This window comes from Anomalospiza imberbis, chromosome 6, assembly GCF_031753505.1.
Source record: "Anomalospiza imberbis isolate Cuckoo-Finch-1a 21T00152 chromosome 6, ASM3175350v1, whole genome shotgun sequence".
Lineage (NCBI taxonomy): Eukaryota > Metazoa > Chordata > Aves > Passeriformes > Viduidae > Anomalospiza > Anomalospiza imberbis.
In genome coordinates this window covers 23,284,804-23,304,094 of record NC_089686.1, presented here as the reverse complement: position 1 = coordinate 23,304,094, position 19,291 = coordinate 23,284,804, and the positions used below count along the sequence as shown (strand labels likewise).

At 42.6% G+C, this 19,291-nt stretch overlaps 1 protein-coding gene across 2 annotated transcripts; it reads right to left on the bottom strand.

Annotated features, from left to right (window-relative positions):
• Positions 1-891: 891 nt before the first annotated feature.
• Positions 892-18,916, bottom strand: AREL1 (apoptosis resistant E3 ubiquitin protein ligase 1). 2 transcript variants are annotated; one of them, XM_068192841.1, is made up of 19 exons: positions 18,651-18,916; positions 17,433-17,492; positions 16,576-16,772; positions 14,697-14,934; positions 13,540-13,709; positions 13,282-13,462; positions 12,340-12,587; positions 10,540-10,617; positions 9,901-10,042; positions 9,392-9,513; positions 7,569-7,644; positions 7,036-7,145; positions 6,353-6,532; positions 6,079-6,204; positions 5,755-5,884; positions 5,620-5,678; positions 5,343-5,432; positions 4,213-4,388; positions 892-4,030 (listed from the first exon to the last, which is right to left on the bottom strand). In XM_068192841.1, the coding sequence occupies exons 1-19, from the start codon at positions 18,739-18,741 to the stop codon at positions 3,928-3,930; spliced, it is 2,577 nt and encodes an 858-aa protein (XP_068048942.1). In that variant the 5' UTR covers positions 18,742-18,916; the 3' UTR covers positions 892-3,927. The 2 variants fall into 2 exon arrangements, with proteins under 2 accessions (XP_068048942.1, XP_068048940.1); XM_068192839.1 differs by having other exon boundaries at positions 16,546-16,772; positions 18,651-18,915.
• Positions 18,917-19,291: the final 375 nt, after the last annotated feature.

Sequence of the window (19,291 nt, the reverse complement as noted above, 5' to 3'; positions counted from 1 at the left end):
TCTGCAATTTTCATGGGACACTAAAACTTCAGTTTCTGTATTCACAATGTCGCCACTGCTTTATGGAACCTCTCTCATCTGAGTCCAGCATAAGACAATTCTCTTGCCACAGGAGCTTTTAAGTAATACCATGACCCAACACGTTAGAGGCAATCCCTAAGGATCGCATGCACCACTTACTCTCTTCTTTAGCCAGTGCTTATGGCCTGAAAGCCAGAATCAACACTAGATGCTGGTTTCACATGTGAGAACATCTACCTAATTACGAGGTGGAACACACACAGCCAGCCAATGCTCTGCTGGCTGAGGACAGGCTAAATCTTGTACAGCCCAGGAAATAGTGTTTCATCATTTTACAGGCAGAAATCCTAATAGACACAGAATCATCTTGCAGAATCAGCTCACGGTTTAAAGTTAGGATTTTAATCCTTAAGGTGTAAAGGACTCAAAACCCCCCTCTTCTCCTGGCTTCACCTAATCTTGACAGTACTGTGAAGCACAAACTCTTCAAGTACCTGAAGCTCAGAGTCAGGTAATATACAATGAGACAGAAAAGTGATTGCACCAACTGCATTATTAATTTACATAAAAGAGTCCTTAAAATTATTTCTAGCATTACTAGCTGCTTCACAGCATTTTCCAGCCTACCTGCAGTGAGGCCTCGCAGTAGCCTGCAAGCCCCAGCCCAGAGTCCTGCCTCTTCCCAAAAACTCCCAGGTCCTGGCTTCAGTCAGCCATTCTGAAAGGCTGCAGGTGGAGAACCATACCCTCCCCCCCTGCACCAGATTTCTGCTAGACATCTGAAGACCTGGACAGGCCCCTTGCCCACAGACAGCACCAGTTTGATTCCCTCTGTAAAGCCCAGAAAGAATGCTGAGCTGAGAAGGCATCATTTTTAAAATATTTTATTTATTATACAAACTATTTACAAAATCAGCTACTACAACCACAGGCTTCCAAATTTTGGCTGAACTCTGCCAGAATTCACCAGAGGGAAGTAGGATTTGACCTGTATCATCAACAGCTCCTGGTTTCTATAAACATGCAACATGGCCTGCAGGTGCACGCTGAAGCCAGGCCCCCTGCACCTCAAAGGAAACACGGACCCTAAGATGGTATCAGGATCCTAATGATTTCTACAGAAGAGCCTCTATTAAGTGCCAATAAATAAGGAGTAAAAAAGGGAACTAATAAACCTCTGCCAGAAGCAACATACAGTATAGGTGACCAAAGCACATCCCCATTGCCAGCACTACGGGCAGCATTAACAGTGACTGTACTGGGAAAGGGTGTAAAGCTAGAGATAAGTTTAGAAATATTGTGGTGGAACTCAGGAACATGGGGGCAGCCTAGGGGCCTGTGCAAACAGAGGGGATGGGTTTAGTTGACTAAGAGTACCCATCCCAGTTCTGACTGCACTTGTGTTAGGAAGGAAGTCCTTGGCATCTTCACAGCTGCTGGGAAGTGTTGGGTGCCGGCTGCAATGAAATGAGAAACATTTAGGAGCTCTTTCCAGTAGAAGTGCACTCAGTGGTCAGCATCCTCAGAATAAAAAAAGGCCAGCTCAAGAGAAGAAGGGAGAAGATTCCTGAGGGAGATGTCACTGTCAGAGCTGGCCCATAGCTACAGGACTGAAAACATCCTCAACCAGGTGAGGCTACAATATGGAAAAAACATGAAGCCATACCTCCCAACAAACTGGAGTTAAGCTGAGCACCATCACCTCCTCTCAGTCCCTGGGGAAAGCACTGAAGCAGTGGCATGGTGAACACAGGAGCTGTAACTCTACTGACCATGAAAGCCACCTGCAGTATAAATAAAATGGTACCATACTCTCCACCCAAAGAAGGTCAGAACCTTGCAGAATGCAGCCTGCACTAAAAAAGGGAGAACAGCCACTACTATTGTGATCTGTCAGAGCACAAGAGTGGCAACCATCAAGCTGGCAGCCTCGCAGCACCTTGGTGCCAGTGAGGGAATGAATTCACAAGGCAAAGAAATCCCCCTGAGTAGTCTCAATGTTCAGCTGACAGCCTTTTTGGCACCAAAATGGCTTTTTTTTTTTTTTCTGTACAGAAGTAACACACTCAGCCCAAGAATGACTAAGGTGCTGCCTTAAAAACATTTTATAGATGTAGAATATTTCCCACAAATTCCCACTCAATTCAACTAAGCTATATTTGAAAAGCACACACAGTTAACTTAAAATATCCATACTGTGCTCGAGTCTGACCAGATCAGCCTGAGGACAGCAGAAGGGGACTGAAGAGGATGATGTGACATTTTATCCAATACAGTGTTCTAAAATTAGCTCAGGGATGCCAGTCTGAGAATCCATTCTGGAAGAAATCCAGCAATTCCATAATCCAGTGAAAGCTTACATTGCAGGTAGTAGCAATGCATTTCTCCCACTATGACTCCTGCATGCCTTTGACTTACTTGTAGACTCTAGAAAGCAAAGATCTTGAATTTTGCTTCACTGAAGAACACATCAAGATTCCCAGATTCCCCTTCCCTTTACTTCACTGGGAAGGGCTAAATGGATTGCCAACTACAACAGACCCCAATCATAAGCTTACTTCTCATTCTGGTCTATCCACTCCTTTCCCCACAAGCCAGACAATGGTGGGTGCAAGCTGTTGAGTGACCACTTAAGTGAAATTCTAGTTAACATTTTGTGCTGGAAAGCTAACAGCACTGAATGGAACATGTGGAAAGGAAAGATGAAGAAAGATGGTAAGAAGGTTGGAAGGGCAGAAATCTAGCTGCTCTCCAGGCACCAGCAACTCCCTGGACACTCTGCCTGAAATGCAATAGAGAAAGAGAAGCCTCAGGCTGCTGCATGATAGAGGTAGAAGCCAAGATCCTGTGGGTTGCTGGGGTGGAGGTACCATGTTCTGCCCAGTACCATCTTCCCAACAACAAATGCAAGCACAGTGCGCACTGTAGCTGCTCGTTGATCTGTCACTGTTAGCACATAACATACATACCCTGAAGGTGAATGTGGGATAGGCATTGGTGCTCAGCATTGAGGGATCACACTCATGCCCATACACTCTCTCCTGAGGAAGGGAAAAGAAGGCAAGGGCATGGAGTAGCTTCCTGTGCAACATCAACTGTCAGAAACATTCAATGGAGGAGAAACTCCTCTTCCAGTTAGTTTGCAGAAGCTAATTACCAGCCACTGCTGGAGAAGGGCGCTTCTGCTGCCGGACCCTGGTGGAGGTAGTACAGGATCACTGTCAGGGCCAGCACTTGTGCTCCGTTTAGATTGTTTTCCTCTTTGGGTTACTCCCTCCAGTGCATACTGCCTTTTTTTCTCTGTGGCACAGGCAACAACAGCATCCAGAGCAAGATGGAGGAGAACCACAAACCCTTCTGGGTGAGGTGCTGAAAGGATGGACAACTCTATTCCCCTCACAAATCATAGTGAGATATCAGGGAGCATCACTGAGGGAGTTGAGCCAGGGTAAAGGAAGTTACTAAGACTTCCTATGAGCCAAGGCTTCCAGCAGAGCTCCATCCTGGTCTTCCCTCTTCCTGCTAGAGAGCTACGGTAAAGGTAGCTCAGCAGATCTCCTGCACCTCAATGTAACTTCTGCTTAGGAACTTCATCTTCTCACAGAAGGATGGGTATACAGGGTGCATGGAAATCAAGTGCAGTATCTCCTTGACAAATGCACCAGTCCTTTTGCTTTTTCACATTGAACCAAAGGGAGAACAAGGAAAAGGGAAAAAATGAGCTCATGATGACATATTTGGGATACAGAAAGGCCACATGACATCTTCTGGATGACAAATTCCTTTACATGGAGTCTTTGCTCTGCCTCCACTCCCCAAGTGAAGGGAAGGAGAACAAGCAGAGGATTGGATTTGGGTCTTGCCACAAAGAGCCAAGAGGCTAAATGGTCCCCTGGAAAGGGGAAATCACAGCATGCCAAATCCCTCACAACCCTCGCTGATAGCTAGCTGCAGCATCTTGTGCACTTCTTCATAGGAGTCATAAGTAGGCAGGCACAGCTGGTTAAAACTGTAAAAAAAAAAAGAAAAATTCCATTCAAACTAGGTCTGAGAGGGAACCATCCCCATTAGCTGCCTTTAGATGGATTGACACAAGCGTCACACACACATTACACTGTTTGCCCACTATAACTGGCTGGTGTCATTCCCAAAAGCACAAGGAAGAAAGTGCTACCACCCCAGGATACTTGCCAAGTGTGGGCTGTCGGCAAAGTACTGTGAGTTGGAGCTGCAATGATCTGGAAAGATGGACAGAGTGCAGCAAACCCTCCTGGGGGCAGCTGGGAGGAACCAGTAGTGAACTGCAAAAGCCTGGCCAGCTCTTCCTGTGTGAAACTGGAGACCACAGTCCAAAACCACCTCATGACCTGTTACAAACCAGGAAAAGTAAAGACAGGTCAGCCAAGGAAATCAAGCAAGCACATCAGCAACTTAAAAGAATATCAGTCAATTGCAGTCACAAGCAAGTTAGACTTGATTTGTTTTACCAGGATGACACATAGAGGCAAGTATTACATAGTTCCTAATCAGTTAAGAGATGTCCCACACTACTATCTCCCACCAATCCTTTCCCTTAAAGCAGAAAGGCTTCTTCTGCTTCTGCTCTCCCCACAGAGATTTTATTTTTAGAAATACCTGCATAGGCATTGAGGTAGGTTTACAATGCAGAAAGCGCACTCCCGTCTTGCACTATGTTATTTTTTTTAGGTTTTCACATCATCTGGTACTTCTGCAGGCAAGTGGAACCATCCCAGTGTTTACAGATTGAAAATACACGTTTCTATCTGTTTTTGTCTGGGGTGTTTTGGCAGCTTCCATTATTTTTCTAAACAAAGCTGCTACTATTCCCATACCCCTCCCACTGGGAAATGCAGAAAGGGATGAGAACCATTAGGGGGTACAAATTTAGGCTACTACATCAGTAGTACCACAGCACTCAACTCCAAACACTACATGTGGGCCGCAAGCATGTTTTTCAAGCATCTCTTAGAGATAAGTATATCACCATGAACATCTTCGGTAGCAGTAATTCCCACCAACTCCTCCTGACTCCCTGCTGAACTGTTCTTAAATAGAGCTGTGTTGGATTTTTTTAAAGAGACCACTGCTGACAATTTTTGCTTGCTGGTATCTGATTAAGCATCAGCTCTCGTTAGTCAGAAGGGATCTCTCTAGGGGGAAACATTATATCATAATGTGTGCAGTCCTATCTCACCCTGGAATTTTTCAGTTTGTCCTTCTGAAAAACTAAATTCCAACCAATTCTGCTGTATTTGGAATAAGTGGTTTCGACAAGCAGGAAGAAGAAACCTTTCATTTACCTTCTCACGGAAGTGCCAAGATCCTCCTACCACTACAGCATGTGCCTTGAAGTCACAGACACTGATATCTCCAGTACCACACATAAGCAGCTGAAAGGCAAGAGACTGCAGTCAGAAAGTCGGGAGCCCAGGAAAGGCAACAGCTACTGTGCAAATTGCAGATGCTTAAAATCCTCAGAAAAGAAACATTTTAGGTTTTTCCTAGATCTAGAAAGCACTCCATTTGTCAGACAGGAGGGGAAGTAAATGCAGAGCTTCTTAAGGAAGCAGCAATTACCTCAAGCTCATTCTCATCAAAAATAGCCAGGAGGTTCTCAGGAACTAATTCATTAAGACCTGGAAAAGAAGAGCAGCATGTGGTATGCCCTGGGACATAAAGGCAGAGAGGAGCAGGGAGCAGGCAGCACGTTACCTTTCAGGAAGTGATCCACCTCCTCTCTAACCTGATTTGCCAGCCTGTATTGTGCAAGCAGATTCAGGTACAAGATTTTGTTTTCATTGGTCACTGGTACTTGAGCCCCTCCTGCCACTAGTTCTACCACCTGAAAACAGAACACTTGACATGAGTGTGACCAGTAGCATTCCCCATACCTGAACTCTCATCCACAAAGAAACCTAGAAAGGAGTTACTTCCCAGAGTAAGCTCAATTTTCTGAGGCATAGCAGAGTTCTCGGTCCCCACCGTTGCAGGCAGTAGGGGTTAAACTTTCCCACTTTCAGGAATTGCTTCCCTCACCTTCTCCAGCTGTCCTGTTTTGCTATACTTCTCTTCAGCAAAGACCAGATCCATCTCACTCACATCATTGTTCAGTATGAAGCACACTTTGGATTTATAGAATTCTGGGTCATCTGTTTCAAAATACTGTGTGAAAGAATAAGAAAGCAGGGACATAGAGAGAAGAACAAAAAAACCCTTACACTGTTAGCCAGAATTCTGGGTGTGCAACTACACCAACATTCAACTTCTCCCCAAACCGACACAGGCTTCAGACAGGGCTGGGAAGCTTTACCTTGTAATGCATACGAAGTCCTATGATCTGAGCCAGGAAGGACCGAGTGAAGCGAGCTCGAACCAGTTGTTTGTAAGCCCCTCCCAGAGATGATTCATAAAGACACTTTCCTACCAGGCGGCCCGCAAATTCATAGACTTTGAGCCGTAAATATGTGGGACGCCCTGGGTTTGGATGTACCTGCAAAGAAGAAGCAAAATGAAATATCCTAGTACCAGACTGACTAGCACAAATAGTAAATATGGGACCAGTTCAACTCACTACATCTCTCAAGCTGGCCAAGGAGCTTTAGTGTAATGTCCTCAAAGCCAAGCAATAGAAATAAAATGCCTAAACCTGTGTAGGAAGAACATGTTTCACATGCACGGAAAAGAAGCTGTATGAAAGCAGAAATTGATTCTGAAATATTCAGACCCAACCAAACCGCTAAACACTCTTGTGTCATCTCCTCTTGCCCAAAAATCCAGCCTTTCCTGCTGGTTTGCCACCCTTTACTGCTCATCCAGCCAGTTCTCTGACACTTCAATGGGTTAAGATCATTAAGCAAAGCTTTGAGAAAGGCACTGGAAGTGACTATGAAGGCAATCTAAAGAAGAGTAAGGTAGCACAGCACTTAACAGCAGCATTGTTTAGCCATCAATGGTCACATTTCTGTGCATTCAGCATAGGAACTACAGACTCACCAAGGCCTGGTTGTTGTCACTAAAGCGGGTAAACAGTTGACTGGTGGTATCAAATAATGCCTTACAAATGAGCTCAAACCACTCTCTGCGTGGACCTCCCCAGTCCAGAGCTACAAAACAAAACAAGCTTGGTCACCCAAACTGGGTCATCAGTTCAAGAGTTTCATGCATGCTGCTCAGTATTACCCAACACAAGAGTTCACTGCAATGAACAGCTCTGTAGCAATGTGGCAGTAAACAGGGACTGCAAAACTATAGGTTCTTCTCCCAAACCTACTCCTAGTTGGTTTTTTTGTTTGGTTGTTTTTTTTTTAGGGCTAGAGGGGCAGGATTTACATAAGACTTCAGGTCCCTGTGTGAAGTAGCTCTAGAATAACACCAGCAGGATAATTCAGTAACATCTGTGAGAAAATCAAAGGGCTGGAAAGCCACAAAAGAATGGACATACTACAAGAAACCAGAATTTCAGACTAAAACTACTCCGCCACCATTCCTTTTGCTTCCTCTGCATATATAGTCACAGGATAACTCACCTTCTTCATCCTGAAAAATCACTTCAAAGTTTTTGCTCCAGTCAGAAACAGAAAAATTTCGTGTTGCTTTAAATGACTGAAAAATAGAAGGAGAAAATAGCAACAACCATTACTGCTTGGCACCCCATACCCAATATGCAGTCCTGTACATGTGAATGGGCAAACACAAAACCCCAATAGCCTAGCTTGATACTTGAAAGTATCAAAGTAAAAATTAGAAACACCTAAGGTTTAATTCTTACCTGACAAAGCCACAGAAGCCAATTCCTCATTTTCTGTTATGAGACACATTACCCACATAAAATACAGCTCATCTTAAAACCAGTGTGAGGTCTTAGCACAGAAATATCACTCTCAAGGCTGCAGTAAAGTATTGTTTAAAGTTTTAAAATGCCTGTGGGAAGGAGCAATTTCTGTAAAGCACTTTCAGCCCACGAATTAGATTTAAAATAGGAATGTTTCAAAGAGCACTACAAAATAGCTTGAAGAGAATTACTGAGTTCATACTTACAGCAAGTCACGATGCAAAAAAGTAATAAAATACCCCAAGTGTCTAAAATTCTGCGCCCTGATTCTGGACTACAATTATAGAAAATTTGAAAAGCTACGTGGTAGTCTTCAGTCCTACTGGTAATTTTGGCTTAGTTTATCTTCAAACAGGTTAGAACATCATGCTACTCACACCTCTGGACTAAACATGTTCATTGTGCCTATCAACCTTGGTCACTTATATTTATTGGAGCTTATATTTATTTTTATTAATATCATCATCATCATTATTATAGCACTAGATTTATTCTGTCTTACTGGACTGTTACAATGCTCAAGACAGTGCAGGAGTTTCCAAAATAACAGGAAAAAGTAGTCATGGAAATACTGGTTAGAAATGAAGTAATTTTGTCCAAGCTATTAACTGAAATATAATCTCATAAACACTGCAAGCTGGTACATGCAGAAAATATCTGAAACACAGATTTACTGAGTATAAATCAAGGGAAATCCCAGCCACTCCTGTTTTCCTCAATAATGTTTGTTCCATCTTTGCAAAATTACTGTTGTGAGACACAGGTAGAAACATTAAGTCAGGATAACTGCCTCCCCAGCATACAAAGTATTTAGAATGTCACTTAAGAACTATATTATATGAATGACTAAGTTCTATTTTGGAAACACAACAGTTCAGGTCAGAAATGGTGAAGATTTTACTCGACAGAATATTTTATCATCACTGTGAACCACTACTAGTAGCCTGTTGATGCAAGAGTTTCATTGCATGTAGCTCAGGAACATCTGACTTGACAGCTTATCTTGCTGAATGGCTCTGTGCCAGAAAAACAGTAGATAAAGACTCAGGAGCTCTTTGTTCTGCTCTCAAATCTAGTGCAGGTAGACAGTCTCTCTCCAGGCCTCGAGTTCCAATGTAAAGTAGGGACAGAGTAGCATCAGATTTCCTCCTTTTACAGGTTATGAATCCCTTTACAGAATCACTGAATCATTCAAGTTGAAAAAAAACCTTCAAGATCATCAGTTCTCACCTTTGACTGATCCTACCTTGTCAACTAGACCATGGCACTAAGTGCTACATCCAGGCATTTCTTGAACACTTCCAAGGATGGCTACTCCACAACCTCCCTGAGCAGCCCTTTCCTATGTTTAACAAGTCCTTCTAAAGCTGCCTGCTGGCATCTGCCTTGAAACAGAGGGACTAACCATTTTTAGCATGGCTGCCCTAGCACATTCCAGTCTGGACTTCTTTAGGCACTGAGCAGAATCAAAAGGATGGAGGAAGCACTGGGCTAAAGTAAAATGACTCATTCACTCACCGACTCCAGCAGGCAGTGGCGGCTGACCTTCAGCGTGACCTTCGAATGAGGTCTTTTCATATGCACCTGACGCAGCTCTCGCTGAAAGAAGTTCACTTTGTCTTGGAAGGTTTCAGAACCTCCTGAGAAGAGTGACAATTTGGGTGAGGCCTGAGATGTCAACACCTCAAACATCTACAGAGGATTCCTAAGATTAACTGCACAGATCAGCTTTACAGCCCAAAAATGCATATACCATAGCAAGGTTTGGAGACAGAACTCTCAAGGTAGTTTTGCAATTAATCTTGCTGGTATTCATACTCACAAAGAGCCTGACAGAGAAGCCAAGCTGAAAAGGAACAGCTGCTGTGATCAAGTACATTCACTGGAAGCACGAATAGGAACAGAGCATGATACTCCAGGAACCAGAGTTCTCATCAGAAGTCATTCAGTGACAGCAATCCCCAGGGAAACTAGCAGACCCAAGTGCTAACTTCCTGACTACTGTACCCACCTCACTGTCCCTTTACCTATGTTTTTATGCAGAGAGCGAATGAAAGTGGCTGCCAAGATGTTCCTCTCCTTGCAGCTGAGCTCCACAGGGGGTTGGATCCCATCATCCACCACCAGTGTCAGTAATTTGTGCACAGGATCAGGACCAAGGTATGAAAACTAGCAGCAAAAAGATGCAAGAAAGGGTAAACCCATCATGCAGAAGGCACAGTATTTTCAGTAGATGGAGCAACACCACCTGTGCTTTTAAGACTTTCTCTGCTCCCCCACATTAAGAGGAAAACTATTTCAAGCATCCAGACTCCATTTAGGAGGCTGTTTTAAACTTCACATACAACTCTGAGGGCTTCAATGGACACACACAGCATTTTAGGGAGGTTATGAAGAAAATAACCAAGAAAAATGCAAAGGAATCAAGATTTTTGCCTAGCATTGGGACAAAAGGCAGGAAAGAGTGATAAGACTGGCTCCTAGTCACAAATATTAGAAAAACTTAGGCACTGAGAGGGAATTGCAGAGTTGAAATTTATGCCAGACAATGTTGTTCTGTGGGTGAAATCCCTTCTCTCCAAAAGGAAAAAAGAGACTTGTGATTCACAAGGATGTCAAGCTAACAACATGGAGGTGCAGTGACAGATACATGGAAAAAAGCTCACCTTTGTGCCAGGGCACACTCTAAAGGTGAAAAGGCGCCATGGAATGATCTTCAGGTAAAATTCTTTCACTGAGAATTGCTGAGTAACCACAAGGAAAAGAAAATGTTAATGTCACATATCTGTTAAGGGTTGTCCCTGAAACACATGAGGCAGAGTGCAGATCTGTAAGGCTAGACCTCCCTTCAACCCCAGGAACAGGTTTCTGCAGCATTTGGCACAATACTTGAGAAAACCTTTAAAGCGCCACAGAACCATAAGCAACTTGTCAGTAAGACTTCACTGCATGCATTTATGACGCATGTGGGATGCCAGCATGACACAGATTTTACAGCAGTAAGCTATTGTGTTCATTAGAACGTCACCAGTCCAACTGGAAAGTAATCTTAAGCACACTTGAGAAGCTGAATTCAGGACAAGACTGTAATGCACTGACAAAAAGGTTTTACCAAAAGTCACACCAACAGACTACTCCTATTACTCCCCAATTTTCACGACCATTTTAAACATCTTTTAAAAAGCACTTGCAATTGCTAAATCCATGATATTTGCAGAAATTTACTCTCAGTGTATTTCTGCCAGAACAACTGACTAACTGCACAACTCCTGTCTTCTGGAGAGTAAGTTAAGAAGAAATTTTAGCATCTTTAGACAAAAGAAAACCACTTCCTGCACAAACCTTTCCTAGCTTCAATGATTGGAAAAACTGACAATCAGCATTTGTCCACAAACAAGCCAAATACGAGCAGCAACTCTTTAAAATAACAGCATGGTAACAGTTTTCTACTGTTTCTATTTCTATACATAGAGACATCTAGGGACGCAATTATGCAAGCCTAAGAATCACATTAACAACTTTGGCACCTAAAGAGAGCTTCTAACAGTACCCACTTCTGGTGATCTACTTTACCAGGTAATGCAATAGAAAAGAGTATGGAAGTCCAAAACAGTACACCAAGGGTGAAAGGATGCTGAGCTCACAAGGACATAGCACTCAAAGTCAGTTCTTAGAGCCATGTGCAGCACAGATTTAGAAATCGCTAGCAACTCCCTCCATCCTGTAACTGTTTCACAGCCCTCTTTCTCCCTTTGGCAAGAAAGCAATTCCTGGATTAGTCTTTCACTTTGGTATTTATCACTGCATTTTTCAGAATGCATTTGTAGAGATAGATGAACAAAATGAATTTAATTCATTATTAGATTTAGAGGAATTTTCTTTCTAGTTTTTGAATGCTTTTAGGCAGTAATAATGGAAAATAGTTACTGTTAACATATTCTTATTATTAGAGAACCCTCAGTTTCTCCTGTTTCTTCTACTTATGAATTTACTCTTTGTTCTCTGACCATTATTTCCCTTTTTCTTTTCAGCAAAACATTCCAGAAACAGGACAAAGACATAAAATCTGAGAAGGTGAGATTCTCTTAAGTTGAAATGTACAGGTATCAGAAACTGAGAATAGGATTTGCAGGTCTGACCTGAAGAAAGCAAAGGAAAGGCAAACAGAATATCTATTGAACAATCAGCAAGAAAATATCCAGTAGGATTTGAATCAGACCTAGAAAGGTCCTAAAATCTAAAAACACAATCATAAAACTTCAAGTTCTAAAACACATTCCTAAAACTTCCAAGGCTCATTTTAACATTATTCTCAGTCACAAGCTCCATGTTTGCCATAAGCAATCCCTTTTTTAACCACATCTGAGGCACCTGAATCTGGAGCTAAGATACAGAGCACAAGGAAGCTCTTCAGTTACAGCATACTTTAAACATGCACTCCAGTATGGCAACTTTCTGATATCTACCTTAGGTGACACATAGCAGTACACTTTTTTAGGCTTCTTCACTTTCTCAGGGGTCTGGCTGTCAGAAGGAGAATCTTCATCTTCATCCTCAATTGCAGTAGAAGGACGGCGCTGGGAGGAGCTTGGGTGCATTGGTGGAAGTTGCCACTGAGTGTTGGTATAACTAGGAGCATCGTAAAGGTAAGCTTCAAAATAAATACTGACACCTGAGGTGGACACATTGCGTTCTACAATGTTCTTTTCATTCTCTGAGGGAAATAGATATGAAAGAGTTGTGTAAATCCTAATGGAGACAAGAATGAAAAAAGAATGCACAGGCCACCACCAAATCAGTGACTTTGATTTTAAAGAAAAGGTTATACATCCAAAGGAAAACCTGGTCAAGTGAAACTTTGATAAAGTAAACCCAGGAGTGGGATGAGAGATGGCTGTTTGTCTGTTAGTGACTGGTTGAAGAAAAAACACACAGAGAACATCCCTTTCAGAGCACCAGCCTGAAGGTATAGCCACTTGACAGCCACACTGAAGTCTGGCTAACCCCTGAAGAAACCAGGAATTATAGCATTGTAAAAAAAAAGAAAACCCGCATAAGTTACATGCAGTGTTCTTCCTCCACATAACTTAACATACAACACATGACTGGTTCAGGTGCCAACTACTAGCAAGCAATAAAAATTGCCTAATTTCAGAAGTAAACCTTCTGAAATAGGGGAAAAACACTTGTTTTTATCTGCTGATGGATCAGAGAGCATGAGCTCCCAGAGATCTCCCCTGTTAGAAGCAAATTCATTTACCATAGTATTTTTAAATGAATAGGCTTTCCTTTAGCAAGTAAGCATGGCCAGCCTGCAGGGAAGCCACAAATATCTCTGCTACATGAGCGTGCAAATCACATTGCAAGAAGACACCTGAAGAATAAATACTGATTAGGTCTTGACTCACCACTTAGAACAATGATGTCAAAATCACCATTGCTTATGGGCTGGCTCTGGTAGGAGATGCAGGCATGGAAACACCCCCTTGAGTGCAAGGTGAGTCGGAAGAACACCTCACAAGTCTGCCGGTTGGACACCACAGACTTCTCAAACACCACATCAGAGCTCTCTTCTTCTTGAGGCCCCAGCTAAACAGAAAACAAATTCATAAAAGGAGCTCTCAGCTCACCTGAAGTCGAGCAGCAAGGAATGAGGCTGCACTCACCTCATGGATGGAGAGGCTGTAATTGTGCTCATCTATCAAGGACACAGAATTGCTGGTGGGATTGTCATACTCATCTCTAGGAACTATCTGCAGAGTGTGCTGCTGCCCACAGGTCAGCACCAGAGTGGAGAAATGGCAGACAATTTTAGTTTTGGAGGGAACCACCATTCCTGAAACAGACAACAATAATTTAGAGTCAAATAAATTCCAAGGTGAAGCTACAAAAGCAAAAGAAAAGCAACAAGGGGCATAATATCCTTGAAAATGGATCAAATCTAAACACATTCTATGATCCTACATTAAAAAAGCAAAGTATCTGAGCACTGAAGTATATGGTGTAGTGCACAGCATGTACCTTGGATCAGAGACTTAATACTAATATAGCAAACTAAGTTACTAGTCCTCTAAAGAATGTTTTTCCACCATTCTAACTTTCTGCTCAGGAACTAGCTCCCACTATACGAACAAAATATAAGCTAGCTGACACCTAAGAAAACCTGCAAATGCAGCTTACCAAACAAAATTTATTTGGGTTAAACCTGAGCTTCTTCTTTCTGAAGGGATATTTTAGCAAGCTTTGTATCTATTCACAAAGCAAAGAATAGAGGTCCTTTCAATAACATGTGCATGAAACACAGAAGAAGCCAAGTGGGGTCAAAAAAACAAAAGTAGAAGAAAACAAATTTTAGATAGATAAAAAGTAAATGTTTTTACCAAAGTGTGTAATCAAAGGTATCAACTCCTCCACAAGCTTACAAGAATAGAGTATGGTATTCAGAAAAAGAAGAGGCAAATTATGACAGCATCTCCAACTCAGATACAAATAACTCAATACTTTCACAAAAGGCACTCTCTGACTACTAGATGGATTATGAAGAAGTTACTGCAAAATGGAGAAGGTGACAGAAATGAACAGGGATTTTAAGTAGCACTAATGACTTATTCTGTAAAGCAGTTTCTCTTTTATTATGTACTAGTAGTCACAAGTATGCTTTACTCATGGGTCTGTTGCTGGGATCCACACATGGCAGGAGGAAAATGGTGAAGGGTAACCCCTTCCCTGTCACCTACCTATTTTAGCTGGAAACACATTTACCTAAGGGCCTCCAATACCTCTAAATCTATTTTGAATCATTACAGGGCCACTTAGTTCTTACCTGGCTGAAAAACCTTGTAGTAGGGGCTGTAGGCCACATTCAAGCCACCGAGTTTTACAGTGATTTTGTATCTCCCAGCCCTGCGCACAGTGAAAGCCACTTTCACCACGCTGGAATTGGGCTCTTGAAGAACTTCCTGGGTTACAGGAATATCAATTGCTAACTCCACATGGCAGATGTGAACTTGCAGCCCCACGGGTCGGTGAGCAGGGAAGGGTTGCCCATTTTTATAGAATAACTGCATGGGAAACAGAGAAGTCCAGGTCAGCAAAAACATACAGCGCACAGAGGAAGAGAAAACAAGTTGCCTTAGAGAAGGGCAAGTATCTCAGCTCAGAAAGGGAAAAATAATTCATAGACAGCTCTGTCACACAGACTGTGTTCTCCAAAATGAATAAGGACAAGTGGGCATTGAACAGCCCCATTCTCTTTTGTGCTGGGGTTCAAATGCATGCCCTGAAAAGAACATGCCTCTAGGCATTTCCCATCTGCACTTGTAGTGCAATATTGGAGCAGAAATCATGACAACCCCCTAACAAAAGGAAAAAAGTAAAGCCATACCCTTTCAGAGAAACTAGCAGATCTTGTTCATTTCTACAGCTAAGCTCTGAAAAAACTCTTACCAATTTGTTACAGAAAACAGTGTGATGAAGATGCTGACCTAAGGAGCTGACCCAGTCTTACTGCTAAGAAGCACCATAATGAAAACAACATGTTAGATAAAATCACAGGCAGCTCAGTCACCAAAGTGATCTCCTGGACAATTTCAGAAGGTAACATACCTCAACCACTAGTTCCTTACAAGGAAAGAATTACACCTTGAAACTCTATATGCATGGCTCTTCAAGAGCCAGCAGCTTGTTGGCCAGAGCCTCCTACCATCTGCAATCAGCCTCCAGTTAGGAAAAAGTTATTATTCCCTGTTTCTAAGTAAGGGAGGGTGTGTGGGGCCTGAAGTAGTTTGCATCTTGACTGACATCAGGAGAAACTAGTGTATGCAAAGCTAATGTTGATGAATAAAGGGCTAAGCAAATGGTACACAAGCATGAAGTGGAAAGGCACATTTCTGGAGCTCATGAGTGTCAGTAAGGTGAAGGAAATAAATTTAAACACTAGGAACAGAACAAGTCCCTTTCCCCCAGCTTTTTTCACTGCTTGTTCCCTGGAGTTAGACCTTCCCAAGAGGGATGGGTATGGCAACCTAGCTGAACCTATCTCCTTATTTTGATACCCTCCTGGATGGGAAGGTGGGATAGAAAGATAGGCACATTAGCCCAGCAAAACCTTTCCATTTCTCGACATAGCTCCAAACTCTCTGTGTTCACTCAGCTTAGTTCCCCTAGACTTGGCCTTTTGGGATTAGAGGGAAACAAGAGTCCTTGGCAGGCTTTTCCAAGTCTGACAGAATAACAATCCATTTTGCAGTTAATGGGGAGTGGCCATGAAGCTTTACAGCTCTTGGGTTAGTAAAATGCCTATTCCCACACCCTCAACTTCAGCTGCACAACCAAAAGATAGCACCACGTTTGCTGAACGCAAGGCTCAGCCTACTCACTTCCCAGTAAAGGAAGCAGCAATCAGGACAAGCCTGGTCTCCTTCAGCTCTTCAGAGGATTCAGAAGAGAGGGAGATTAGACTTTAAGAAGTGCAAACCTCAAATATACACTTACAGAGTTTTGCAACATAGTAACAGACCAGAAGGCATAAACAGATAGCTTGCCAGTTACTCCTCAGTTACATCTGGCTTAGCCCCAACAAAAAAAAAACCCAAACATTTGAAGAGCCCACTCCTAACTCAGACCTCTGTTCCTGCCTACAAAGCTGCATGGAAACAAAAATATTGCCTTACATGCACTCGGAAGGCCATGCTATGGCCCACCTCATAGGGGTCCTTCCAATCCCAGGAGATTTTGCAGGACCGGGGATCCAGGTAGTTGCCTCGCACGTAGTCATAAATAGTTCGCTCCCCTCGGCGCTCCCGGTCCTCATGCTGAAGGAAGCTGACTATACGTGCGGCAAGCTCAAAGAGGAACTTAATGGTGAAGAAGAAAGCTACAACAGATACTGTGATCCCACCTGCAGCAGGGAGAGAACAAAGGGTGGGTGCAGAAGCCAAGGTGGTTGAGTCAGGCTCTAAAATACCCTCTGCACCAGCCAAAGATGCCTTTCTGTTAATGGCATTCTACTCAAATGCAAATTAGGTATTTAAGGCAGATGCTATTGTGTGAACATTTATGGTTTGTGTTATGATACAAGTGAGGTTAGAAAATATCCAGTCTCTTAAAACTCTGCAAATGATTGCAAACAAAGGAAATAGTTAAAGGTGGTAGAGAGTCTCAGGTAAGGCTTGCGGATATCCCAACACAGACATGGAATTCCCTTCAAGTTGCAAGTTAGAACTACAGAGATTCCTTTAAAGGAAACAGATAACCAGACAACTTCTGCACATCACATTACGGCTGGATTAAGAAGCATCACAGAGGCAACAACCCTCCACTGGTTCTCAGAAGAAAAAGTAAGGGGATGGTTTAGGAATTAGGCCAATGAAAGGACTTTTGGATCAAGAAGAATGGTCGAGAGGTAAGTCTGCCAGGTGGAAGGCACAGTGTGGGGTGACAGTAACTTCATGTTTGTCATGTAAACTCTGAACTAAAATTAAATCAAAGGTTTTCAAGAAACCATTCTAAAGCCTATAGAGAGGTCATCAATTACAGTGGCAGCCTTTCCTTCACTTACCAATAATGTAAAACATCAGGTCCCTTCGGTGAGACACACAGCCGAGGATCACAGCTGCATCTAGAACACAAAATAGGCCACGTCCAGTCCAGTGACTTCCTCACACGCACTGGCCTAAATTTAATCTATGGTTCCTCAGAAAAAATGCCTACTGATCACTTGTCTTCCTTTCCAAGGACATCCCTAAAGTATTATTCCATAGGATTGAAATATGTGAACAGCATAACACGCTACAATTAACAGTTCTCCCTCCATAACAGAATTCCCATTCAGATTCAGGGATCTGTAAGAAGGACAACATATTATCCCTCTGAAAACAGTAAGAGCAGGCTCTGGGTAAGGCTCTGCAGGAAGTAGATATTTTTTGCAGGATCACCAACTCCAACAACAGTGGCCAAAGCCACTCATCCAAACTGTCACACCTACAACCAAGACATGAAGTTATCTTCTACTCTGATATGAAAGCATACATTACAGAGCCACCGCCAAAATGGACAGAAGCCAAACCTTAGCCAGCAACCTTGGAAGAAAAAGCTATGGAATAAAAGAGTTGCAGACAAGACCATCCCCATTTGTTCAGAAAATACAAAATCCTTCTAGGGCAGCAGTGAATCTATTTTTAACCTGCAAATCTATTACAGAACATACAAATGCAACTGGAAAAGAGTCCCCTTCTCACTTCTGTGAAGTGGAGCCTCTCTGCTGAAACTCTCACTCATCAACACAAAAGCTAAAACCTTCTGTTTGTATACCATTAAGTTTACAGCAATTTTAAGAGACAGCAATCTAGACTCAAGTTTTCACTGAGGGGACTGCTAAACAAACATGTAGTAAAAATACCACACCCAGAACAACATGCTGTAGGGTTGATAAGACATAGCTGACAGATGGAACGAGAGCAGCAGCAAGAACAAGAACGTGTGTGACAATTAGACAAAGGATTTGGCATACAGTAATGCATACAATATAGCTAACCATGTCACCATTCAGTTAATGAGAAGCTACATTGTGCATTCAAGCTGCCTTTTTTTTTTAAACAAACACAAAAGGGGAGTTATTCATCAGTCACCTCGACAGCAGCAATAATGAACATCAGCATGCAGAAAGCTTAAACAAGGTATTTCTCCCAAACAATAGCCATGACTTTCTAGCCCAGCAAATCCCCTTTGCTGGCCTTGGCACATAGTCCAGCCCTTCAACCAAAGAGCAATCACATACCTTTATAGAAGTGCCCATGTTCTAAAAGCCAAAAAGACGGTATCCATTCTTCGGCATCCTTCCGCTTTGTGCCCAGATCTGGGACAAACATCAGCAAGAAGAGGCCATAGAGAAGATTATCACAGAAAGAGTAACTCTTGGAACTTGCATCACAGAATCACTGCTGCAAAATAAGGACTGGAGCACAGCAGTTTCTTCCTCTTTGTAGAAAAACGGTTGCCCTGCAGTGTTGTTTCCTTCAGCCTGCAAAAGCAAAAAAAAAAAAAAAATAAAGAGAGAGAAACATTACATGTCTACATTGTGGATAAATCTAGCAAGCAGAAACACATGAGAGGTGCAAGATGCAAGAGCATTACTAGACATCAAATCCAGGAGAGGTGCTATAAATGTACCACTGTTGATGAGGTGCAAAGCTTCACCATATCCTCAACCTCTATCTGTAACAATCTCATTTCATTATACGACCCCCTGAAATGAACACATTCAAGATGGAACAAAACATATCCTTGCCTCCACAGGTTTCATGGAGATGGAAGCAAGAACTGATATCCTAGGACGAATACAGAGAGAGTGTCTCAGCAGCCAAGGATCAGGTTAGAAGAGGTAAAGCCCTGGTAGAACTAAACCTTGCCAGGGATATC